Source organism: Amblyomma mixtum, chromosome 1, assembly GCF_055824585.1.
Source record: "Amblyomma mixtum isolate Tamu chromosome 1, ASM5582458v1, whole genome shotgun sequence".
NCBI classification, from domain to species: domain Eukaryota; kingdom Metazoa; phylum Arthropoda; class Arachnida; order Ixodida; family Ixodidae; genus Amblyomma; species Amblyomma mixtum.
In genome coordinates, this window is record NC_143012.1 from 66,525,965 (window position 1) to 66,552,130 (window position 26,166).

General features: G+C 49.4%; 1 protein-coding gene across 1 annotated transcript in view; it reads right to left on the bottom strand.

Moving 5' to 3' along the window:
- Positions 1-6,169: 6,169 nt before the first annotated feature.
- Positions 6,170-26,166, bottom strand: part of LOC149366580 (uncharacterized) — a 62,784-nt gene continuing 42,787 nt past the window's right edge. Inside the window, exons 8-10 of the mRNA XM_089571389.1 lie at positions 16,742-17,089; positions 9,724-9,945; positions 6,170-6,358 (exon numbers count right to left, since the gene is read on the bottom strand). Coding sequence (XP_089427515.1) covers positions 6,170-6,358; positions 9,724-9,945; positions 16,742-17,089 — 759 coding nt within the window. The remainder of the gene's footprint in view (positions 6,359-9,723; positions 9,946-16,741; positions 17,090-26,166) is intronic.

Here is a 26,166-nt window from a genome sequence, read left to right on the forward strand (position 1 = left end):
TCATTGATCATGCTTTGCAGTTCATGTCCTCTGTGACTCAGCAAGGCAATGCCATCAGCGAATCGCAGATTACTCAGGTATTCTCCATTAACACTTATCCCCAACTGTTCGCATTTCAGGCCCCGGAATACCACCTGTAAATAGGCAGTGAATAGCATAGGCGAGATCGTGTCTCCCTGCCGGACACCTTTCCGTATTGGAATTTTATTGCTGACTTTATGGAGAACTATGACAGCTGTACAATCGTTATATCTTCCAATATTTCCACATAACACTCTTCTACACCCTTATTTCGCAATTCCTGCATGACTGCTGAGGTTTCTACTGAGTTTAATGCTTTCTCGTAATCAATGAACGCTATCTATAGGGGCTGGTTATATTCTGCGCATTTCTCTATCACCTGATTGACAGCGTGAATATGGTCTATTGTCGAGTATCCTTTACGAAAACCTGCCTGATCATTTGGCTTATTGAAGTGTAGTGTTGTCCTGACCCTCTTAGCGATTACGTTAGTAACACATTCAGGGGGACACTTTGATGACCTAAAGTGCGGTGAGGCGAAAGCCTTGTGTCACTGATGTGTAGTTAAGATGTCAAGCTTCCCCTCTAAGAGAGAAACGCGACAGCGTCTTGCAACGCTGCCTGGGAGTCCATAGAACGCCATCGCCCGTGCGGTTCTATGCATTGCTTGTCGGTAAATTGGTTTTTGAGGAAAGGAAATTATCTGTCTCGCATGCCTCGGTGGACACCTTAACCTCGCCGTAACGGGAAGGGATGAAGATGGGAGTGAACGGACACCGTATTCACTAGACGCGCCTTCGTTCATTCCAAACCATCGAGCTGGCATGGCGAAGAGCAATAAAGACAAAAAAAGCTGGCATGGCGGAGTGGTTAGCAGACTCGTTTCGCACTCCGGAGACCGGGGTTCGATTCCCGATTTCCTACTCGGTTTTATTTATTTATCTGTCCTGACTACAAAGGTTAATTAAGCTAATTGGTTAATTAAGCAATTAACTAAACTCCTTCCCACTTACCTGTAGCATCACTATACAATCCCTTTAATTGGTTGCATGGTTACTAGCCAAAGTACAATTGGCCCCGTTTGAAATTCGCGCACCGTGACGTCATGATCGTTTCGACCAATTGAAATGCGTGACATTTCTGTCGACAACCCCTGCTTACAACGATGAGGCATAGGCTTCCGCCTTAATACCTTAGTAATTTGTACTTAATTATGTGTAACATCATCCAGTGGTGACGTCACCAGTGCCACAGAGGCAGTCAAAGTGGTGCGGAAAACGCTTTCGCCTCGACGCACTTTAGACAACCAATGCGCCCCCTGAGGTGCCGCCGCCGCTGCGATTGCCACGCCGTTGCTTCTGCAATTCTCCTCGGGATGGCCATTGGTCAAACAACCACAATTTTTTTTGGTATTGTTAACGCAGCGCAACCCTCCGAATTACACGACCGCCCGCTGGTAATGCAAACTGCGAACGCCGACGCCCGCCGCACCTTCGTGACTGCATGCCTTGACAGCTGGCGCACTTAAGTTCAATGCATCGACTGTCTTTTCCGCCTTATTAAAGTCGAATATGACAAATATAGATAAATATCGACATAGATAAATTTTGATGTAGGAATTACATCAAGCTATTAATTAAATTTAGAGCTCTATCGAAAACAAGGTAAGCCAAAATCTTTTTTTTCTACTTTTCGCGAGAAAACAGCTTTTATAATGTGGGAGGGCATGACAAACAGCAACGTGCCTTAAATGTCTCTTTCGTAGTGGACACCTGAATCGTTCCACGAGGAAAATTGGACGTTGGCTTTTGATAAATGCAAATGGCATAGTGTCTCAAATTCGCAGTTTGAAGAAAGGAAATATCACTTCTCGATGGACACCTTAGTCGCGCCTGATGAAAGGGAGGAAGATAGAAGTGAAAGAACACAGAGAGAGGTGCCGTAATGGAGGGCTCCGGAGTAATTTATAGCCCCTGGGGTTATTGAGGAAAGAACAGGCGCAGCAAAACAATTGCTGGGGCTTAGCGTTGGTTAAACCTAGGTAATTGCGAAAGCAATATCCCCTTGGCAACGCTATGTGTTTCGCTTATGGGTGGTGCACATTGCTAATGTCCGGAGTAGGCGCGGCGGCACTGGCGGCGGCGACGAACGCAGCCGCCTGCGATGCGTCTGTGGGCCCGAAGCTGTTGGCCTCCCTTAGAGCGTGGAGTTGGCGAACAGTAGACGCTGCGGTGGTGGTGGTGGTGAAAACTTTTATTTTGTGAAATAGGGTTTGGGAGCCACAGAGTGGCCCCGCTACATGGTCGGCGTCCCTAGTCCGGGACACCGCATGACGAGGCCCCGTCTCTAGCCCGTTTCACCAGAGCCCTTTGGGACTCAAGCGAGGAGCAGTTGAGGAGAGCAGTCTCCCATGCCTCTCTGGAAGGGGTAGGGGAAGGGGGGAGGTGGGGATTTTGAGTACATGCCCACATCATGTGAAGATATCACAGGTCTCCCCACAGTGTGGGCATCGCCCATCCGTGTTAGCATCGTATTGTTTTATGATTGCAGGACAGAGTAGAGTACCTGTCTGCAGGCGCCTTAAAGTTCGCTCCTCCGTCTTACTCAGCCCTTTTGCAGGGGCCGGGAAAAGGCGGTGGTTGTCGCTATAATGTGTTAATATTTCCCTGAATCGCAGCAGCGGCTGGTTAGTCTCCGAGCCAGAAGAGCTGTGAGTAAGCGCTCGGGCAGCCGCGTCAGCGGCCTCATTACCTCGTAAGCCCTGGTGGCCAGGAGCCCAAATGATTCGTTTGGGTGTTGGATCAGTGGCAGTCCGTCGTAGAATACAAGCAGCTAAGGGGGAGATCTCCCCTGCCAAGTAATGTTCACATGCTTTTCGGGAGTCCGTGATGATTATTCTCGAATTGGCGTGGGCGGCAGCAAGCGCTATCGCTACTTCTTCGGATCGCATTGAATTCGGGGCTCGAAAGGAGAGTCCATCAACGTGCATTGCCTGGTGAACGACAGCGGCCGAGTAAAATCCCGTGGGCGATGGCCCTGCTACGTCTACATAATATACACCGGGTCGGGAGCCGTGTTGTCTTTCAAGAGCCCGAGCCCGCGCTTGTCTGTTTTCATGCATGTCGGTGTCCATGTTACGGGGGAGCGGGGAGACCCAGAGCATATGGCGCCATAGTACTGCGATACGCTGAGTGGTCGTGTTGGATGTGTAAGCGGTTTAGCAGGCGGCGCCCAGGAGCCGTCTGCATGAGCCGCGTGTATTGGTTCACGAGGTGGGCCTCCCGCAGCTCCTGGTAGGAGTTTAGCACCCCCAATGCCTTGAGTTTGGCATTAGAGGTAGCCACCGGGAGATCCAGGGCTCGCTTAGTTGCCTTGCGGATGATGGCCTCCATTCGCGCCTCGTCTTGCTTAACAGACGCTGGCTGCAAAAACAGATACACGGCCGCAGCTCGAAGGCTGCAAACCGAATGCCTCCCCTCTTCCCCGCACCTCTAGTTGCGGCGCGCTGAAGAGCCGACTTGGGGCCCCATCGATCCCTCTGTTATGACGTCAGTAGTCACATGACCGACCGCCAACTGTCGTTCTGCCGCGAAGTGTAGCTGCGGCGCGCTGAAGAGCCGACTTGGTGCCCCATCTCTCGCTCTGGTATGACGTCAGTAGTCACATGACCGACCGCCAACTGTCGTTCGGCCGCGAAGTTCTAGCTGCGGCACGCTGAAGAGCCTACTTGGTGCCCCATCTCTCGCTCTGGTATGACGTCAGTAGTCACATGACCGACCACCGACCGTGAAGGGTAGGCTGCGGCACCGCGAAGAGGCGACACCTGGTGTAGTATTGCTTTCGCAATAACTTATTTGCCAGGGCGCACCTCAGTTACATCTTGGAAGATGGTTATGGACGACGCCCGGTGCTGTGCGATTTCAGTGCACGTCGTACCTTCCTTCACGGCGCGGTTGGGGCGTCCACCGACAGATCCCACCATGGTAGCTCAGTGGTTAGCGTGCTCGGGTACTGAGCCGAAGTACCAGGGTGCGAGCACGACTGCGCCGCCGTGTTTCGTTGGATTTGGTTAATGCGTTTGAGTTCATGGGGGGTTTAACGTCCCAAAGGGAATCGGGCTATGAGGGAAGCCGTTTTAAAGGGCTCCAGAAATTTCGCCCACCTGGGGTTCCAGTCTGCAGCTAATCGGGGAAAAAAGGGATTGGAGAAGGTGAGTGCGCGAGAGTGGACGGGCCACATGAAAATGATGACTGGTGCGGTGTGATATGCGTGCTGGGGGAGGAAGAATATAAGGAGCGGTGCGCATGGGGCTATTGAAGATTTTATGAAATAAAGATAAGCTGGAAGTGCGACAACGGAGTGATAAGGACGGTAAACCGGATGCCGTTTCCAAGCCAGAAACGCTAATGTCAAAAGCATAGGAAGCGTGAATAAACCTGGCCGCGCGATTTTGGACTATCGATAGTGTTGCTATCGATAGTATTACTAGCGATAGTACCGCTATCGATAGCAAGACTATCAATAGTGAAACTGTCGATGGTAAGACTATTGATAGTAACAATATTGATATTATACATTTTCTGGCCTGCAATAGAACCAAACATTTGCGATACTTTACGTAGGGGACGTCTGCAGAGCTCGGTGACGCGTAGGCCGCGAAAACAGCAGAGTCCTGTCGGTTACTCATACCATCACCTCCATACCACACACTCGGGAAACCAAGTTTAGGATGCAGTGGGTACGCGGGGTTGATTTTATAGAAGCGATAGTACTATATACATATGCAACTAGTATCGATACAGCTATTTATAGCACTATCAAGACAACTATCGAAAGTACTACCGATAGTACTATCGAAAGTACTAACTATCCACAGTACTATCGATAGCGCCCTATCGATAGTACTATCGGTAGTCTTTCTTACCATCGGTAGTTCGATAGTGAATAAACTATCGATAGTATCGATAGTACTATCGATAATTTTGCATCACTAGGTCGCAAGAAACGCTGGCAGTGCGTCTCCTATTGAACAAACTGTTGCTTTATTAGCTAAGAGGTGTCTCGTATCCTAGAGGTGAAAATGTACTGGCTGTTGACATCAAACAACGGAAGCGGCAGATGACTATCACGCCATGGTGAAAAGTGCAATCAAAACGTGTAGAGCTATATTTAAAAAAAAATGCGAGTGTATTTCCTCAAATTTGCCCTATATGTACAGGTGCGGCCAGAATAATACGGAGCACAGGAAGGGCCGCGGAACAGCGGAAACGTGCTTATGCGCGCTGCCGCTAGCAGTGGCGAACGGAAGTATCTTCATTAGGACGCAGCTAGATGGCGCCGGTAGCACGGACCCACTTTTTCCGCAGGCCTATCAGCATCACAGCATAGAGCATGCAATCCGTTGCTCCATGACTGACTGATCCTCTGCTGACAGCGCCATGCGCTTCGTTGCCCCGTTTCTCGCATCGAGGAGCGGCTCGCGCTGTAAACGGGCGCAAGACGGCCGTTTTGGCATTCCTTGTTATCTCGGCCCTTCAGTCCGCGCGGCCACCAAGGCTGAAGTGAGCACGCCAGGGTGAAGGCAGCACCTGGCGGTGTTGCCCGAACCAGCTCATCATCTTTCGAGCAGTGATATAACGCCACGGTTGCAGCAAAGAGGGGGGCTCGGCGGCAGGCACTCTCGCTGCGCGCGGATAGCCAGGGGTGTCTTTGTTGTGCTGATAGGTGGCGCTTAGATACAGTTTCCGCTGGCTTGGCCGCCTTTCACATGCTCCGTTCCAGCAAACCAAAAACCTCTCACAGACGTCTAGCTAGACGTCTCTGAGAGGTTTTTGGTTTTCTGGGGTATTATTCTGGCCGCACCTGCACACTGCATTGGTAGGTGCTAAACGTGCGTCTCGCTTTGCTTTTTACAACGAGAAGCTACTATACAGGTGGCCTCCGTAGCTCGTAGCCCCGGAAGGATAAGGATGCCAATGGTCCCGAACAATACTCAGAATCAGTACCCTAGGTCATAGTGGACCATAGCTACTGTCCACGTGACAGCTTAAAAAAAAATCCACGTCCACTGCCGGGGGGCGGGGGGGGGGGGGGGGCCAGTCAGTTCCAGGTTTCGTCACGGGGGAGAGCTGCACTAGCGGGATTACAGTCATTCCCCAGGCCCCGTCTCAGCGATGGTCTGGAGCAGCGGCGCCTCCATGTCTGTATCCGTGCACACCCTGCGGGGATCGTCGTCCAGGAAGACGTCGAACACCGCCACGGGTGTCTCGCCCATACCGTCATCGTACGACCTCTGCATGCGATGCTTCAGCTCGTGAGGTCCCGCCAGAGCTGCTGCCTGCAACCACAGAGCAGTCCATCAAAGACAGCTTGCAGAAATATTGAGCGAAAAAGCGTGTCCCTCCATCAAGAACAAACGTAGAGATCTCCGACCACACGTTTCGACCGTAGTTAAGGTGTGAATTCCTGAATACCTTACTTTCCTCTGATACTACCCTGGCGTTAAGCCTAAACATCGTGCAGCGCTGAGCAGCCTGTCACAGAGGCTACGAGGCACTTGCTACTTATTTCAAAGCGAAAGCTTTGCTACACCACGTTCCGCGAGTTTCGCCGACCCCGTCGTTTTGACCTTCAGTGACCTCCAGCCGCTCCGGAGTTGCGCACGCTCGACCATGTGACTAACCACGTCACTCGCCGCTGTGGTTAGGTTTCGCCGCCGCGCATGCGCTCTCCCGCTTTGAGTCCACGTGACTCATGGCGCCCTTGACGGCGGTTTAAAGAGGAGCGCACCGCTCGCCTAAGCAGTGCGTGCTTCCATGGAACCGAGCGAAGCTGGGCCACCTCGGAAAGTTACGCAGAGGACCTTGCAATGTCGTCATTAAGCGACCACTGACCACCCCGCGGATATCGCCAGCTTTCGCTTTGTATAAATAGGTTTAGAAGAGTTAAACCTTCAGTAATTATTTTCCTAAGGCCCCTTTCATGGTCGTTACACAATAAACGAAATTACAACCTTGGGCGCCTGTAAGAAATTCTCAGGAGTGAAGAAACGAAGAGCTGCGTGTAGGATTAGGCACACCACTAGAGAAATTCCTGGAAATCGATGTTCGTGGCTGCGGCTTGGATGGCACTGCCATAGGCTTGGTGAAAGTGGACTGGACAGGTGCCGGAGTGCTGTATGGTGCGCACCACATCGGCGAAGTTTGTTTTTGCAGAATAGTTGAAAGTATTCTATGCATTGAAGAGTCGTCGCGCTCCTTAAAAGTGATACTCTGTTTTGTCTTGATCGTTTTAATCTCTTTCTCGTTCTTCCATGAGGGACATGACCTTGAAGAGGCGGGGTAATCACCTTCACAGATTCTGCAACGAAGTGCTGCACCTTCACAGTTTTCGGAAGCACGCACTTTTGAGGCGCATTTAGCGCGAGTTTTGTGCCCGCGGCAGCTTTGTGATATATGATCATACCTTTTACCTCTGAACACCTTCGTGGATTTGGGATGTAATGACGGATATTTACTTTCAACTGGCCTGCTCCTATGCACTCCGGGAGTGCTCTCAACTTGTATGTCAGGACTAGATGTTTTGTTGGGATTTCTTTGTCTTCCTTCCTAATATTGTTCCGATGTAAATTTATGTCATTTTGCTCCGTGAGGCCTTCCAGAATCTCATGATCTATCCGGTGGATGAAATCTGTTTAATAAATCACACCACGGATGGTGTTCAGGGATCGGTGTGCAGTGACAGACAGAGATATATCCAATGGACAAAAGGTTGGGAGTATTGCGCAGTGTCTTTAAGCTCTGCTAGTATGACACTACTGCGTATCTTTGATAGTTTTCTTACTCGATTACTCATCATTAGCCCGACTACGCCCACTGCAGGCCAAAGGCCTCTTCCATGTCTCTCCAATTAACCACGCCCTTTGCCAGCTGCGCCAACCATGTCGCCGCAAATTCCTAATCCCATCCGCCCATCTAACTTTCTGCTGCCCCCTGCTACGCTTGCTTTCTCTTGGAGTCCGCTCCCTCACCCTTAAGGACCAGCGGTTTCTCTTAACTCAGGCATCAGTTACATATAGAGACTAAGGAAGGAACATTGTTCGTTAAATTTTTTTCTCCTTCTTCACTATAAAGGACATGGTACATTAGGAATGCTTCTTATCCTCACCGGAAAAATTCAGCTGTGACTTCGGTTCGCCCTGTTAATGCGAAGGACGATCATGTTTAGGCAAAGGAGGAGCCATAAAATATATATACTGTTCAGCCTGGGTGCAAGCCACCCACCCAACGAGCGGACAGGGACAGGAACTTGGAAGCAGTCCTTGCCCACCCTAACTATAACCCAACATGGCGTAACGCAGGCCAGTCCGCCACACAAGATTAACCACAGCCGCCAGGATGAAAGGAAAGAGAAAACAGAGGGGGAGAAGTAGGGTAGTTAAAAGAAAGAAGATAGGAAAGTGAAAGGTGGAGAGGAGGGCAGGAAAGGAGACTGCCGATTCCCCAATCGAGCCAGGCCACAAGTGCCGTTTACGGGAAGTGGAGGTCAAATTGGGTGCGTTGCCTCCGCCGATGGGCCCTAAAGGTCCTAACACTCGGCTTCTGCTTAACCACAAGGATCCCCCCTTCCAGGGGAACAACGCTACCACACACTGCTAAGTGTGGGTTTGGTGAGCCCTGTGTGCCCACCAAAATCTCGCTGCGGGGATGTCCCTGCGGATGGTCGGGAGACCGTGGTGGGGTTTCGCAACTGATCGTCACCTGCATGTTGCAGATTCCCCTGCGGCGCAACTTCTCACGGCACAGCTTGCGAAGTTAATGACGTTTTCATGCGAAACATCGTCTTGCGGCACGGCACCCCTTCGCACGGCGGTGTTTACAGCTCAACTCGTCGACCACAGTTTTCAGTTCAGCAGCACGAGCCTCCACAGATCCACATCGTACTGTCCGCAGAGCAATGGACTAACCGAACGACTGAACAAGACTAGTGCGTACATGCTGTCCATAATGCCAACTAATATGGCAATGTAACGCACAGTTGACCTGGAAGACGACGATATAGGGGCCGCACTATCGCGTCTCGGCCGCTATTAGCGCTTGCTATAGCCTGGCTTCAGATATACAAGCATGCCTTTCTAACAAGTATACATAAAAAAAAATTTGAAAACGTTTGGTTTGGTTTGGTTTATGGGGTTTAACGTCCTGAAGCGACTCAGGCTATGTGAGACGCCGTAGTGAAGGGCTCGGGTAATTTCGACCACCTGGAGTTTTTTAACGTGCGCTGACATCGCAACATCGCACAGTAAACGGGCCTCTAGAATTTCTCCTTAAAAGGACGCCGGGGCCTGGATCGAAACGAGCAAATTAAAGAATGACAGCGGAACGCCTAACCGCTGCACTACTGCGCCTGGAGTTGTATGAGGACTCTCAGCTTTCTATGAACGTCAAGTAGGAGAATGACCAATACTGCATATATGTCAGTCAACCCACTTAAGCTCCCGCGTCATACCTTTAAGGCGGAGTTTAAGTATCCCTTCCAATTGAAGAATGAGCGCATGCATTCGCACTTCTACTCTGTTTAACTCCGTTAAACCCCTGCCAATTTTTTAAGCACGTCATTCTAACAAGCGCATAATAGAAAACTGAAAGTGGGCAAAATACGCGATGGCGAGGGTTAAACGCATGCACTGTCAGCATCACCCACCTCCTGAATAGCGCCATCTTTTCGGGTGTAGATGCTCCGGCCCTTCACCACCCGGCACTCTTCATCGGCATCGTGATCTTCGGTCAACAGCTCACACACGTCCTTGTAGCTTGTTTTGCCCCACATAATTTCTCTCCCGTTGAAGACAGAGGAGATGCGCACAGTGGGCGCTAGGTATTGCACTTCCGTCTCGTGCTCCAGATGGTAGATGTCGGCGCCCACCTGGAAGCGAACAATTCTCAAAAAGTTCAATCACGCTAGCATAGAAGAGCCGCACATTAGATCTTTTTTATCCGACTAAGCAGCGCACTAAATGTTAGACATAATAATTTTGACAAGTATTGAAACCTTCGCTGCTGATCACACTCTGAATGCTCCACCGCTGTAGCTCAGTTATGGCGCTCGGCTGCTGACCCGAAACATGCGAGTTCGATCCCGGCCGCGGCGGTCGAATTTCGAGAGAGACGAAATTCTAGAGGCCCGTTGTACTGTGCGATGTGAGTGCACGAATCCCAGGTGGTCGAAATTTCCGGCACCCTTCACTACGGCGTCCCACATAGACTGCATCGCTTTGGGACGTTCAAACCCCATAAACCATAAACCATCACCCTCTTAATGGTACTAATATAGCAATATTTATTACTTATACCAGGCGTTCTAGTTCCCAGCTATAGTGTCCGTGTATCCTTCGCCGTAGGATTGTACTAGACGGTTTATTAATAAGGGTGCTTTATTTTGAGGCCTGTTAGAGCCTCCCAACTTGTCGACCCTGGACACCCGTCATCACCATCATCGTCATCAGCCTGACTACACCCACTACAGGGCAAAGGCCTCTCCTATGTCTCTCCAATTAACCCTGTCCTTCGCCAGCCGCGGCCACCATATTCCCGCAAATTTCTCAATCTCATCCGCCCACCTAATTTTCTGCCGCCACCTCTACGCTTGCCTCCTCTTGGAATCCACTCCGTTACCCTTATGGACCAGCGGTTATCTTGCCTTCGCATTGCATGCCCTGCCCAAGCGCACTTCTTCCTCTTGATTTCAACTAGGATATCATTAACTCGCGTTTGTTCCCTCACCCACTCCACCCGCTTCCGATCTTTTAACGTTACACCTATCATTTTTCTCTCCATAGCTCGCAGCGTTGTCCATAACTTCAGCTGAACCCTTTTTGTTAGCCTCCATGTTTCTGCCTCATAGGTGAGTACCGGTAAGATACACCTGTTGTGTAGCATGTCATAACGTAGCATATCATTTGCATGCTTTGTATCATAGCACATCATGTATCACAGGCCTTCGCTCCGTTCCCTTTGCATGTGAGCTTTTCTTACGCGCGACGGCGGTCACATACCGCAGCCTCAATTATGGCAGCGTCCCACGCTTGCACGGCCTCTGGCGGTGGTGGCGAGAACATTCATTTGGAAGGAACACGAGGTATGCCGATCCTTACAAGCACTAGGTGGAGGTCAACAGTTTGGGACCCCAGTGGCGGTGGCCGCCGCCCGGGCGCGCCCGACTAAGGCTTGTTGGGCCAGTAAGTCGTGGCAGCCGAGCAGGATCCCCTCCCCGTCCTCCCGGGTTGGGTTGGTTTGGGGATAGGGGGAATGGTCGGGTTGGAGGGGCAGGCCCACACCATGTGAGAGGTGTCCGAAGACACCGCACTACGTTGCGGGCAGCTGCTGCTAAAGGAGGGGTCAGAATGTTTAAGTGCTGCCGGTCATAGGAACTGGTGAAAAGTCGGAGAAGGAGCCGCTCATTGCCCTCTTCAGGCCTTTACATAGGCGAGGGTAAAAGCGATGGCTATCTTGATGATAGCTTTTAACATCTCTGAAGGTATAGATCGGATTAGGATCGGGTTCCTGATCGGGTGAGGAGGAGAAAACAGCCCGGTGAGAGCGCGCGGGCGGCTGCGTCTGCTGCCTCGTTTCCTGCCAACCCCTGATGAGCAAGGACCCATATAAGGTAAGGGTGTGCGGGGTCTGTATCCCGTATGCAATTTTGGTATATTCCATAGGCTGGGAAGGGAGTGCAGCCTTGTTCGACGTTCCGACAGGTCCCTCCCGAGTGGGTGATTATGTATTTCGAATCGGAATGTCAGGCCGCGAGAGCAATCGCGACCTCTTCGGCTTGCGTTGCACTGCGGGCTCTGAAGGTGAGGCCGTTAACTGTGTTGCTGTTGTGAACTACCGTGACCGTGTACCATCCCCCGTGGTGAGGACCGGAGGCGTCCAAGTAGTATACATTATCTGTTAGCATAATATTGGCCACTGGTTTTCTTCCACTGCTTGAGCGATCACTGAGGACCCTCCCGCTTGTGATAGAAATACAAATTTTTGTTCATTAATATCAGTATTTAGTTTTTTTGTTATTTACAGGGTCACTTCTATATCACTACCCTCTGGTGCAAAAATCCCTCGGCATTTTTTGAGATAACATTTAATTGATAGTGTTTATGGTGCAGTAGTTCCCCGAAAAAACTTTGTGCAAGCAGGCAAGTCAAAGATAATTTTGTTTTAGTGCCTGTGCACTTGTAGGCGCATCTTCTTTCACCTCACCATCCCCCTTTCTCTCTGGGCGCGGTTGAGCTGTACACCGAGAAGTGAGACATTTACTGCGCCATTTCCTTTCCTCAAATGTTCACAAAGCGCTCGTACCCGGCTTCAAATCCGACCGCGGGGGCCCCGTTTCGATGGAGGCGAAACGCCAAAGGCGCCTGTGTGCTGTGCGATGTCGGTGCACGTTAAAGATCCCCAGGTGGTCGAAATTATTATTCCGGAGAACGATGCACAAAAAGTGCAAGGAGAACGACAGCAACGCCTGAAGTAGACGCACACCTCCTCAGACGATGGGAAGCCAGACGCAGTCTCACCAAATGATGGCGGAAGCAAAAACACAACAGGAAACTAAAACTAAAGATAGCCGAATTGACGATAAAAGGCAGAATACGCGATGAAACTCACGAAACAAAATTGGGAACAACTCAGTGACTCGATTATGGGAATTCTAGGCACGGCCAGAACCTGTAATCTCTTAAGAGCGCTAATCGAACCGACCAAAATAAAATCAAAACAATAAAGCCATCCGCAGGTTCATCCACTTTTCGAGGGATCAGACATCGCCCAACTGGAGAAGACACGAGAAAAATGTTTCGGCGATACCATGGAACGTATCGAAGAGCCGAAAGCAAGAAACTTGACCGCCCCATAACTGTGGAAGAGGTTTACGCGGCCATAAGAAACACCACCAGAAACACGGCAGCCGGAGCGGACAGAATCGACAGCGCCCTAATCCGCAACACGACCTGAGCGACGACCTCATAAAAAAGCTCGTCAGCTTCCTCAACAAACATTGGGAGGCGGAGACGGTTCCCGAAGATTGGAAACACGCCGAAGTAATAATGATACCTAAACCTGGCAAAAAGCTCAAAATTGAAAATCTCAGGCCAATATCGCTCACGTCGTGCCTTGGCAAGCTTTACGAACGGGTGGTAACTTTACGACTGCAGAATTACATGGAAGATAACAACTGCGTACTAAATACCATGTTCGGCTTTAGAAAAAAGCTCTCGACGCGGGACGTTCTCCTCAATATACAAGATGTGCTGCGAAACGTACGTACCTCGGACGCGAGGAAATGTCATAATGGCCCTGGACATCAAGGGGGCATTCGATAACGTCAGCCACGAAGCGATCCTTACAGGCCTAGACAACCTGGACTGCGCACGCAGAATCCACGGCGTCGTCAAAGCCTTCCTGTGCGACAGAACTGCCACCATCGGCATAGGAGACCTTCGATCGGAAAAAATTCGCACTCCAAACAAGGGAACACCCCAAGGGTCAGTTATCTCACCCCTACTCTTCAACATAGCTATGATAGGCCTAGATCGAAAACTAGAGAACATCGAAGGCATCAGGCATGCAATGTATGCTGACGATATAACAGTCTGGACACACACGGGCTGTCTCGGAAAGGAGGAAGAAAGGCTACAGCAAGCGTCCTCTTGAGTAGAGCAATACCTCGCAGAAAGAGGACTCGCATGCTCGACCGAGAAATCAGAACTGCTGAGAGTCTGGAGAGGCAAGCAAAACCGGAACGTTCCAACCAACGAGGACCTAAAACTCAACGTCTACTTAGAAGGGATGCCCATACCGGAAAAGACAACAATAAGAATTTTGGGCATCTGGGTTCAATCCGACCAGCGCAGTACTCACACTTTTACCCTGCTCAAAGCAACAACGCTACAACTCGCACGCATGATCACCCGCATCACCAATAGGCGATATGGCATGCCACAACACAACACAACACAACGCATGCCAAAACAACACCTTTGAGGAGCTACGAGAGGCGCAGCTTGAGTCGCAAAAACCCAGCCTGCTGCAGACAACGACTGGAAGAGCGCTCCTAAAGAGGCTCGGATACCGCGAGCAGATGCGAGAAATTACGAGGACGGAAACGATCCCCGACGAGCTTCGCAAGACCCTCAAGGTAGAGCCAATAACAAAAGATATGGATCCCAACCTCCATCGAGGCAGAAGAGAAGCAACGGCCGAATTCATCGAGAAAACATACGCTCCTCAAGCCACGACCGTGTATGTAGACGCGTCTTGGAGATGGGAGACACCAAAATCGCTGTGGCGGCGGTGGTCGATTCGTCTTTACGCGAGATGACCAGCGCATCTCTCCGAGGCTGCACAGCTGCAGAGTCCGAGGCAGTAACCGTTGCTCTAGCGGTGGCGGAGGGCTACAGAACCGAGCGGTCGCTAACAAACAATACTCTCGGACTCTCAGCCTGCCGAAATTACTTGAATGGCAGAATAGGTCGTCACGCGCTCCGTATACTCCTCGCTGGGAGCGACAGAATTGAAAACCAGGACCCGCCGCGGTGGCTCAGTGGTAAGGCGCTCGTCTACCGAACCGGAGTACCTGGCTTCGAACCCGACCGCTGCGGCCGCGTTTCGATGGAGGCGAAACGCAAGAGGCGCCCGTGTGCTGTGCGATGTCAGTGCACGTTAAAGATCCCCAGGTGGTCGAAATTATTCCGGAGACCTCCACTACGGCACCTCTTTCTCTCTTTCTTCTTCTACTCCTACCTTCCTCCCTTCCCTTACGGCGCGGTTCAGGTGTCCGCGGATATATGTGAGACAGATACTGCGCCATTTCCTTTCCTCAAAAAACCAATTTACCAATTTATTTTATTTAAGAATAAAACGACAAGATCCCACACAAAATTGTGTTGTGGGTACCGGGGCACACGGGGGTGGCAGGGAATCAAGAGGCCGACAGGAGAGCTCGTGGATACAATACTTTCCGAGCATCCGACGAGACCGCGGAACTCGCGCCAGCACCCAGGGAATACTCGGCCATACTACAAAACTATAGAGGCAGAAGAATGCGATATCCCCCACCGCACAAATCACTCAGCAGAGAGGAGGCTGTCACTTTGAGAAAATTACAAACAGGCTCTTTCCCAAACCTACATATACTAAACAAAATGCACCCTAGGATATACGCGGACAAATGTCCCTGGTGCGACAAAAAACCTACTCTACATCACATCACCTGGGCCAGCCAAAACATGGACGTGGTCCCCAAGATACAAAACCCTAGTGCGGAGCAATGGGAGACTCTGCTGTCCAGCGACCGCTGTGAAGACCAACAAGGTCTGGTACAGCGAGCTCAACGGGAGGCAGTGGTCAGAGGAGCCCTGGACTGAGGGCAACCGACCATTGATTAGAGGCGGACGACTTCGACAGAGAAGGCTTCTGGGGATAGAACCAAGACGTCTCTGAAGATGCCCCCTAACCGCAGGATAAGCATTAGTAGAAATAATGTTTTCCCTTCCTTCCTTCCTTCCTTCCTTCCTTCCTTCCTTCCTTGCTTCCTTCCTTCCTTCCTTCCTTCCTTCCTTCCTTCCTTCCTTCCTGAGACGTCCACTACGGCACCTCTTTCTTCCTTTCTTCTTTCACTCCCTCCTTTATTCCTTCCCTAACGGCGCGGTTCGGGTGTCCACCGAGATTTGTGAGAAAGGTATCAACCCATTTCCTTTCCTCAAAAGCAATTTTCAATTTCACTTTTTTTCAACAATTTGCGCCGCTGGGCAACATTTTGGTTTGGTTTATGGGGTTTAACGTCCCAAAGCAACTCAGGCTATGAGAGACGCCGTAGTAAAGGACTCCGGAAATTTCGATCACCTGGGATTCTTTAATGTGCACTGACATCGCACATTTTGATATCTGCTTTTAAACGCGGCTCTATTGCCTAGCATAATTTTAGGGAAATATATTTTTTAATCCTTCCTAATTTGGTCAGCAAAGTGAGAATAAGAAAATCTTGTCATTGCCAGAAATATCTTGAATTCACTACCGAACGAGAAATGCGCGATCGTTTGAAGAACACCGTACACAAGAGCAGCTGCACAACTTGAAGAACACAGGGTCTCTTCGCTTAAAAAAAAAAAAAAACCTCAGGGGGAACTTTGGCTCTCTAAAGTGCTGCAAGGCGAAAGCCTCTCCTGGCGCACTGATTGGAATTCACTGCGAGTCTGTTTGTGCCGTACTAGTGCTTTACTTGACTACACACTTTGGCTACACATTACAACTACACTTTGACTGCCGACTTTGACTGCTTCTCTAGCACGACTCTCTCTCTGCTTCGATGAGTTCGGTTGCATCCATGGCTCTGTTCGCAGTAATGAGGTATATGCAATGTGGTCACCCACGGACGCTTTACGCCCCCTGTCGCAGCGGACGACAACTATTTTATTAGTTGTCGTCTGCTCCAAAAGGGGGCGTCAAGACTTCGTGCGTGACCTCACTACTGCGAATCCGCGCACTCCAACGTCATAACCATTTCGACCAACCGAAAAGCGTGACAACCCCGCTGACAACCTTCTGTCGACAACGATGAGGCATTTAAGGCTTTCGCCTTAATACGCATGACCCTGAGACCACTCTGCAGGAACAAATCCCTAGAAACTGAAGAGGTACATCCGAGGAGTGCTTACGCTACGACGCACCGAAATGCTGTAGGCAAACTTGCGGAGCGTCTCGAGGTCGTCGCTAGATTTCACGTACTGGTCCCTGATCTTGCGGAAGGCTGACGCTGCCAGGAGCCGTTCGCCGGTGCATGCGAGCATTGCCGGCCGGCGGAGCTTGTGCGTCGTCACGACCACGTACTGCAAGTTCTTAAGAAGCTGAGCCGTCAAATAGTAAGATTCCACGAACTTGGGCAGCGGTGGTACCGTGAACATCATCAGCTTGTCGTAACTCTTGACCTTCTGAACAAAGGCGTCCAGAAAACCCTGTAGCCCGCTTTCGGTTGAGCTGCATGCGTCTCCCGGCCGGTTCCAGTCGAGATTGATGCCCTGCGATACGGCAGAAAAAAAAACTAAGCGCAGTCGGCTCACGCTAAAAATGGTGTACAATCAGCTGCTATCATTACAAAAGAAATTCAGTGGGCACTTTGGCTTCCTAAAGTGCTGCAAGAGGAAAGCCTTTCCTGGCGTACAGTCTGGTATTGATCTCTTTTTCTTTTTTACTTTTTGTAGTTTATTTTTTTTTTGTTTATTTTGATTTTGATTTTATTTTATTTTTGTTTCTCTTATTTTAATATTTTTTCTTCAATATTTTTTTCGTTTATAATATTCTTCATTTTTTCTGATTTTTCTTTGCTTTTCATTTCCTTGTCATTTCTTTAACTTTTTTAATTCTTCTTTTCATTTTTTCTTATTTTTTATTTCCATGGGTGACCTCATTACTCCGAATCCGCGCACTCAAACGTCATAACCATTCCGACCAACCGAAAAGCCTGACACCTCTGCTGACAACCTTCTGTAGACAACGATGAGGCATAAAGGCTTTCGCCTTAATATCAGAATTGAAATATCAGAGTAGAATGGAAAGTTCCGATATTAAACTAGCACAAGCCTAGATTTGTATAAACAGTCGGTACTCAAGAGTAACGGAGTGCATTCCAGGAGAAGGCTAGCGTAGTAGGGGGAGGCAGAAAGTTAGGTGGGCGTTTAAGAAGTTTGCGGGAATAGGGTGGCCCCAACTGGAAAAGGTCAGGGTTAATTGGAGAGACATGCGAGAGGTCTCTGCCCCGCAGTGTGCGTAGTTAGGGTGACGATTATGACATACTTGATTACTCTTTGCGCCTGGTTTGGTTTGGTTTAGTCCTATTTATCCTTCCAATGCGACTGAGGCTACGGATGGACGCCGTAGTGAAGGCTCCGGAAATTTTGACCACCTGGGGTTCTTTAATAGGCACTGACATCGCACAGTGCACGGGCCTCTAAAATTTCGTTTCCATAGAAATTCGACCTCCGCTGCCGTGATCGAACCCGCATCTTTCGGGTCAGCAGCCGAGTGCTATAACCACTGAGCCAGAGTGGCGGAATTCTTTCCGCCTGGATTGCTTAACAATGATAAAGTCTTCACAGTCTTGGCCCTTATGAAAAAGAGACGAACTTAAGGCAAAACATTATTTTCGCATAGGTTGCGCTGTGTGGAAAAACTAAACATGGGACGACTACGACTGCTCCCATAACTCTATGCAGCTTATACGGATTTATGCTGAAAAAAGCGGTTGCGTGTTGTGCTGTGTTTTATGGCACATTGGCAGCTAAGGCCATCATGCGCGTGTTTGGTGTGAGTAAGTTTAAAGATTATTTTGTAACCCTGCAAGAGGTTTAGGACGTTTGCATCTTTTAGGAACGAAACAGGAGAGGGGGTTTTTACTAGTCAACTTTCTCCTAGGAGTAAGCAAGAGTGTAATGGGATGTGCTCTTCATAAAATTGTCGGAAAAGCTTTGTTCTAAGTTGATCAAAATTTGCGCAGGATATTATTATGTTGTTTGTAGTGACAATCTCTCCACACTGTGCGCATGTGGGTTCGTCTTTTTTTGCAAGAATGGTTGGTTGGTTTATGGGGTTTAACGTCCCTAAGCGACTAAGGCTATGAGAGACGCCGTAGTGGAGGGCTCCGGAAATTTCGACCACCTGGGTTTCTTTAACGTGCACTGACATCGCACAGTACACGGGCCTCGAATTTCTCCTCCAAAGAAATTCAACCGCCGCGGCCGGGATCGAACCCGCGTCTTTCGGGACAGCAGCCGAGCACCATGACCACTGAGCCACCGCGGCGGCTTTTTTGCAAGATTGAAATTGTGTGTTAAGTGCGTGCGTCAGTACGAAGGCGACATATAATTACTTCAATAAAATGCTCTTGGTGACTGCATGTTTTTCATTCTTCTATAACTGGCTTTACTAGGTGTAACTTCTTGTTTTATTCATTATCCCATGCTCCCTGCCATTTTTTCTTTAGTTTTCTTTGTACAAATTTTAGAGTATCGTTATGCGGCACGATCATTTTCTGTGTTTTAGCATTACAGGAGGCTGCGGCACACACATCGGCTCTCTCGTTACCGTAGATTCCTACGTGACTTGGTACCCAAGAGAATTTAATTTCAAGCCATTGTGCTTTGGCAGCTACTACATTGTGGCCTATTTCTCCTATTAAAGGCTTTGTTGCATTTTTGGGATGCAGTGAAGTAATCACGCTGAGGGAGTCTATAAATTATACTGTTTTCAACGATGCTCTACAGTATTTTTTCTACCGCTAAGGATATGGCGTAAGATTCAGCGGTGAAAACTGACGCACACTGAGGCAACCTTACTATTTTTTCTCGTTTGTCTTGAACTACAGCGCAGCCAACATAAAGCGTTGTTTTGGAACCATCTGTAAGGGATCGTTAGTGTACGCGGGGTCAGCGGAACGCGGCTGGGGGCGCTCAAAGCGAAGCGTCTCCTCTTTGGAACGCGGCCGCTCGCGAACGCGCCAAGAAGTTCGGGTGTCCACCCCGCCCCGCGGTACCGATTCGCGCACGTACTGGTACGAATGTCTATTTGTGTTTGTTTTTATTTTGTGGTGGAGAGAGTGCTCTATCTAACGGAAGCTGGAGGGCTGGCCATGCCCTGGATGAACCAATGATGTTAAGACCGCCACATGATTGGAAGTTACCGAATGTGGGCTGGGCCTTTAGGGCTTTAAAACCGGGCCCCGGAGCTGGAAGCGGGGTTCTGCGCTAAGGTGAGATGCAACGCATCTTCGGCAACGCCGAGTAGGGGCCTCCCCTAGTGTTAGCCAGTTCCGCCCTTTTTGTTGTTTGTCCTTGTGCCGTTAATTTGTCTCGAGTCTCTAAACTCCTATACGCTGTAAATATTTGTATATGAAACTTCAAGTATCCCTTTTTGTTATCCCTGCGTCTTCAAGTCTTCAAGTTGGAACAAACCGTCTCTGGCAGGGCACCTCCGGTGCAAGGAAGAAGAAGAAGAACCTGAAATTTACTCCATCTGTATAAAATGCTGTATGATCACAGTATTTCTCTTTCAATGCTAAGAACTCCTGTATCAAGTGTTCTTGAGGTGCATGTTTTTTACGAATGTGTGTTAGTGCGAGATCACATACAGCTGGGAAGTTGTACCAAGGTGGCAATGGGTCAGGTCTCTGTGCAATATCAGGGAGTGCATTTAGTGTGTTAATTTCCTGGCACTGTACTTCAAAACGGAGTATGAGTGGTGTGATGGCTTGAGATTTGTTGTTAAACAGTGTTCTAGAAGGACATTTTGTAACTAACGGCTTACAGATGTGATTCGGTTACGAACAGATTTTCAGAATATATGAACATGTAAGTGTGGTTCTTCTCTCAGTTAGTGAAGGTTAATTTGTTTCTACAAAGAGACTAGTCACAGGTGACGTCCTCTATGCCCCAATCGAAAGACGCAAACCTAGGTTATGCAGTGGATCCAGTCTTTTCAGGTATGATGGCCTCGCTGTACCATACACCACACACCCGTAATCAAGACAGAAGCGCACTGCTGCACGATAGATATGGAAAAGACATGTCCTATCAGAGCCCCAGTGCCTTCGTGAGAGCACTTTAAGCATGTTTAGAGCTCTAGAGGCTTTTACTTCCAAGTTATTTATGTGCGCGAGGAATGTGAGCTTTTTGTCGAATGTTACACCTAAAAATTTATGCTCTGGTTTTATTGGGAGAACTGTTTCATTTAAATGCAGGGTGGGATCGGGATGCAGGCCACTCCGTAGAGAGAAAAGAACAGCAACTGTTTTTTGTGGGGAGAACCGAAATCCATTTTTGTCTTCCCATTAACCAAGTCTATTATATGTGAGTTGTACCTGTCTTTCACAGGTTAATAAGCTGGACGATGTTCATGAAATTTGGAGGTCATCGACGTAAACTGAGTACATAATTGACTTTGGGATTACTTTGGCTATGGAATTCATTCTTACGATGAAAAGTGTACAGCTTAAAGTGCATCCCTGAGGTACACCGTTCTCTTGAGTGAAGTTCCTCGAGATGATTGAACTGAGACAGACTTGAAATGTGCGGTTTGACAAAAAAATCTTTCAGGCAATTAACCATTCTACCGCGGATGCCCAGATCTCTCAAGTCGCGGAGAATCCCAAACCTCCAGGTGGTATCATATGCTTTTTCCATATCAAAGAAAACAGCCATACAGTGTTGTGTATGCAAGAATGCTTCTCGAACTGTGTTTTCGAGTCGCACAATATGATCCAGTGTCGAACAAGCTTTTCTGAAACCGCACTGGTGGAGGTCAAGCAGTTCGCGAGATTCGAGAATAAACATTAACCTAATTTTTACTCTGCTTTCGAAGGATTTAGCAATGCAGCTTGTAAGGGCTATTGGCCTGAAACTAGTAGGAGAGGTTGGGAGTTTCCCTGGTTTCAGGAATGGTACTCTTACTGCCTTTTTCCAAGCCTCAGGCATTTTCCCCGACACCCAGATTTTGTTGAAAATTTTCAAGAGTGCTTTTACAGCAGGTTCAGACAAATGGGCTAGCATTTGATAATGTACCTGGTCGGGCCCTGGTGCAGACTGTTTACCACTAGCTAGTACACTGTGAAGTTCATGAACTGTAATCAAACTGTTGTAGGGTTCGTTAGTGTAGCCACTAGTTGGAAGTCTGTTTCCCTGGTGTGTTTTTGTACTTTAAGAAAGTCAGTATAATGAATTGGAAACATGGGAGAAGTGCCCTCCAAGTATGTCGGCCTGTTCGTGAATACTTGCTTGTGCATCAGGGGGGGGGGGGGGGGGGGGTCAGGAAAAGAACTGCAAAAGGAGAGAAGTTGCCATGAAGTTTTTGAACTTGCTGCCACATTTTTTGATGTAGTGGAAGTATTTATGGAAGATATTGTTACGTGCTTAGCACGCACGGGGGGTTATTCACAGAGGGGATCGGTCGGAGCAGGATGAAAGCAGGAAGCCTACCAGCGTCCCTCAGCTCTTTTTCTTCCTTTCTCTCTGCTGGTCCTTCATCTTCTGCTTCTTCCGTCGAGGCTCTGTGCAAGCACGTGACATTTCCCTCCTCGCAGACGAAGCCCGTCGGGCGAGTTAAATAGACCGTCTGGGATGGAATCGCTTGAGGCGGGCTACATGCACCACCTGAGACTGGCGTGACCGTCGACCACTAGCAGTTAGTCGCGCTATAACGTAATTAATGTCACTAATGCACTCCAACACAACAAACGGTCCAGTGTAGTGGGATAGCAGTTTCTGACACAGACCACGCTTGCGTAGAGGGGTCCACAACCACACAATGTCACCAGGAACATAAGAAACTTCTTGGTGTCGGACGTCGTAGCGGTTCTTGGAACGCTCTTGCGAAGATAAAATTCGAACGCGGGCAAGCTGGCGAGCTTCTTCAGCTCTGCAGAGTGTGGTCGCAAGAGAAGGTTCGTCGTGGATGAAAAATGGTAGAATGGTGTCAAGGCCACAGCGAGGCGACCGGGCATAGAGCAGGTAAAAGGGGCTGTAGCCAGTTGTCTCATGTTGCGCTGTGTTGTATGCATGAGTAATGAACGGGAGGACGCCATCCCAGTCCTTATGATCTGCAGCGACGTACATAGCAAGCATGGTGGTGAGCGTCCGATTAGTGCGTTCTACCACACCGTTCGTTTGGGGATGATATGGCGTGGAGTGGCGAAAACTGCAGCTGCTGAGGCGGAGAAGTTCTTCAACAACGTCCGCTGTAAATTGGCGTCCACGGTCGCTAATGAGAACTGCAGGAGGGCCATGCCGAAGAATGACGAAACGAAGTAAGAAGTTAGATATTTCAGACGCAGTAGCAGCTGGTATCGCGGCTGTCTCACAATAACGGGTTAAGTGGTCTACGCACACAAGAATCCATCGATTTCCTTTCGAGGACCGTGGGAAAGGTCCAAGGAGGTCAATGCCAACTTGCTCAAACGGGGCTGTTGGAGGTGTGATTGGCCGCAGTTTGCCAGGTGGACTTGAAGTCGGCAGCTTAAAGCGCTGGCATTGCACACAGCTGGCTACATAGTGCTGGATGGTTGAACGCATATTAGGCCAGTAAAATCGTTGCTGTGTGCGGTGGAGTGTGCGTGTCACTCCCAAGTGCCCAGACGTGGCGTCGTCGTGCATCATTTCAAGAACTGTGATGCGTAGGTTTTCGGGTACGACAAGAAGCATGCGTGCTCCTCCAGAAGCAAAATTCTTCTTATAAAGCAAACCGTCGCGAATGCAAAAAGTATTCTTTACAGAATCTTGAGCGGCATCAAACAAAGAGGTTAATGTTTGGTCCTTGCGTTGCTCAGTTCGGAAAACTTGAAGATCGGGGAAGGCTTGTGAAAGTGACGCCAAGTATTCATCAAAGTTGTCTGCGTCGTCATCAGTAGTTTGAAGCGGCAAACGGGAAAGACAATCGGCATCTGAGTGTTTACGACCGCTTTTATGCACCACAGTGAAATTAAATTCTTGTAGGCGCAAAGCCCATCGAGCAAGCCGGCCACAGGGGTCACGAAGACTCACTAGCCAGCAAAGCGAGTGGTGGTCGGTGACGACGGTGAAAGCATTCCCGTACAGATAGGAGCGGAAGCGTTGTACAGCGAAAACAACGGCGAGACATTCTTGCTTAGTAACCGTGTAATTTCTTTCGCTCTTACTCAATGACCGGCTGGCATATGCTACCACGTGCTGATCGTGACCATGGCGTTGTATAAGTACAGCGCCGATACCGATACCACTTGCATCAGTATGCACTTCAATTGGTGCAGATGGGCAGAAGTGGCGTAGGATGGGGCCCGAGGTCAAAAGAAATTTCAGATGTCGGAAAGCTGCGTCACATTCGCTGGTCCAATTGAACGGTGCATCTTTATGCAGCAAACACGCCAGTGGGTAAGCGATGTCCGCAAACCTAGCTATAAAACGTCGAAAGTACGAGCAGAGCCCTAAAAAACTCTGCAGCTCTTTCACTGATTGAGGCACCGTAAAACTTTTGACAGCTTCAATTTTCTTTGGATCTGGTCGAACACCTTCTTTATCAACTAAATGACCAAGAACAATTGTTTCACGGTTCCCAAAATGACATTTCTTGGAATTGAGGATAAGGCCAGCTCGTTCCATGCAATCAAGCACAATATCCAGGCGGCTGTTGTGCTCACTAAACGTTTTGCCAAAAATTACAACGTCGTCCAAATAACATAAACAAATTTGCCACTTAAGGCCACGCAGGATTGTATCCATGAACCGCTCGAATGTTGCAGGTGCGTTACATAATCCGAAAGGCATAACGTTAAACTCGTAAAGTCCGTCTGGTGTTATGAATGCCGTTTTTTCCCTATCTGCAGCGTGCATGGGGATTTGCCAGTAGCCGGATCTCAAATCAATAGAAGAAAAGTATGAAGCGGAGTGCAGACAATCAATTGCGTCATCTATACGTGGAAGCGGGTAGACGTCCTTCTTCGTGGCCGTATTTAAGCGACGGTAGTCAACACAGAACCTCCATGTGCCATCTTTTTTCTTCACAAGGATAACTGGAGCTGCCCAAGGACTTGAAGACTCTCGAATTATGCCTCGCTTTAGCATCTCTTGAACTTGGTCATCTATTAACTTACGTTCAGTGGCTGAGACTCGATAGGGCTTCTGGCGTATAGGAGGTGCGGAGCCGGTGTTGATCGTGTGATGAATACGACTGGTAGGCGGTGGTGTAGAATCGTCTTTGGCAAAGTCGAACACGAACACGTGCTTCAGAAGGAGTTCCACTAGAGTGCGACGCTCGGTTGTGGGAAGAGCCTGATTAATCATAGCCTTAACTTGGGTCTCCATATCTCTTTTCACGTGCTGCTCACTGACAGAGTTGGTTAACGTCGCGACGGAACCTGACACACCTTCCTCGAAACGGGCGAGTTTGAGGCCCCGGGGCAACACAGCTGGCTCTTCAGAGTGGTTCACTGTCCACAGCTCAGTACGGCCTCTCACCACGGGAACGACGCAACGAGGCACGACGATACTCTTCTTAGAGCAGGCGAGTGTCGTAGGCTCTACCACAGCTTCAAAAGGTTCGCACTGATTGTGAATAGAGGAAACCCGCACGAATGCTGCGGAGAAAGCTGGTACAATAGTGTCTTCTTCCACCGCAAATGTTCCAAAATCCGGTGTCGAGTTATCCACAAGAGCTGAAAGTAGTGAAGAATTCAAAGCAATTTCTCCCGTACGACAGTCTAAAGTTGCACCACACTCTTGCAGAAAATCAATTCCAAGAATCACATCATGCGTTGACCGTGGTAGCACTGCGAATTCTGTTCTAAACGTTAGACCACCAATAACAACATCCGAAGCACACACACCAAGTGGAACCAAAGGTTCACCACCGACACCACGGAATAACGCTGCACGGTCACCACTAAACATCACTTTCCTACCTAAACGGTTCTTAAACCTCAAACTCATAACGGATACGGTAGCACCAGTGTCCACAAGAGCCATTGTTTTCACACCATCAATAAACACTTCCAGTTTGTTCTTCAACATAAACACGGGCAGAGGTATATTTGACGTCATCGACTCGCCGGCGGCCTCACCTCCATTGGCCGCGCCTCCTAGTTTCCCGGAGGCGGAGGGGATGCACGACGTCGAGGAGAAGGTGACCGCCGTTGGCGCTGAGGTGGCGGCGTCACACTGCGGTCGGATGCAGGTGATGAACTCCGCAAAGTGCTCGGACGGTATGGGTCCCAAGCGGACGTTGAGGGTCGCTGCGGCGCGGTGTGCACTTGTCCGTAAGTAGGCGGCGGGGGTTGGCAGTCTTGAGAAGTCGGGAAACGACGGCGGCAATATCTGGCGATATGGCCTGCAATGCCACACCGGTAGCACGAAGGTTGAGAGCGCCAGCGACCGGCATAAAAGTCCTGGCGAACAAAGTCGCGACGTTGGCTGGAGCCAGGATCTCGCTGCTGACGAACAACGTCTTCTGGGTAGGTGGGCCTCCTTACCGCCGGCTGGTGGCCATAACGTTGGGCAATGTTCCGATCGTCCATGGGCAAAGTGCTGTTAGGTTGAGCCCACGGAGTCGACAGGGCGGCAACATCTTCCTCCGGTGCAGA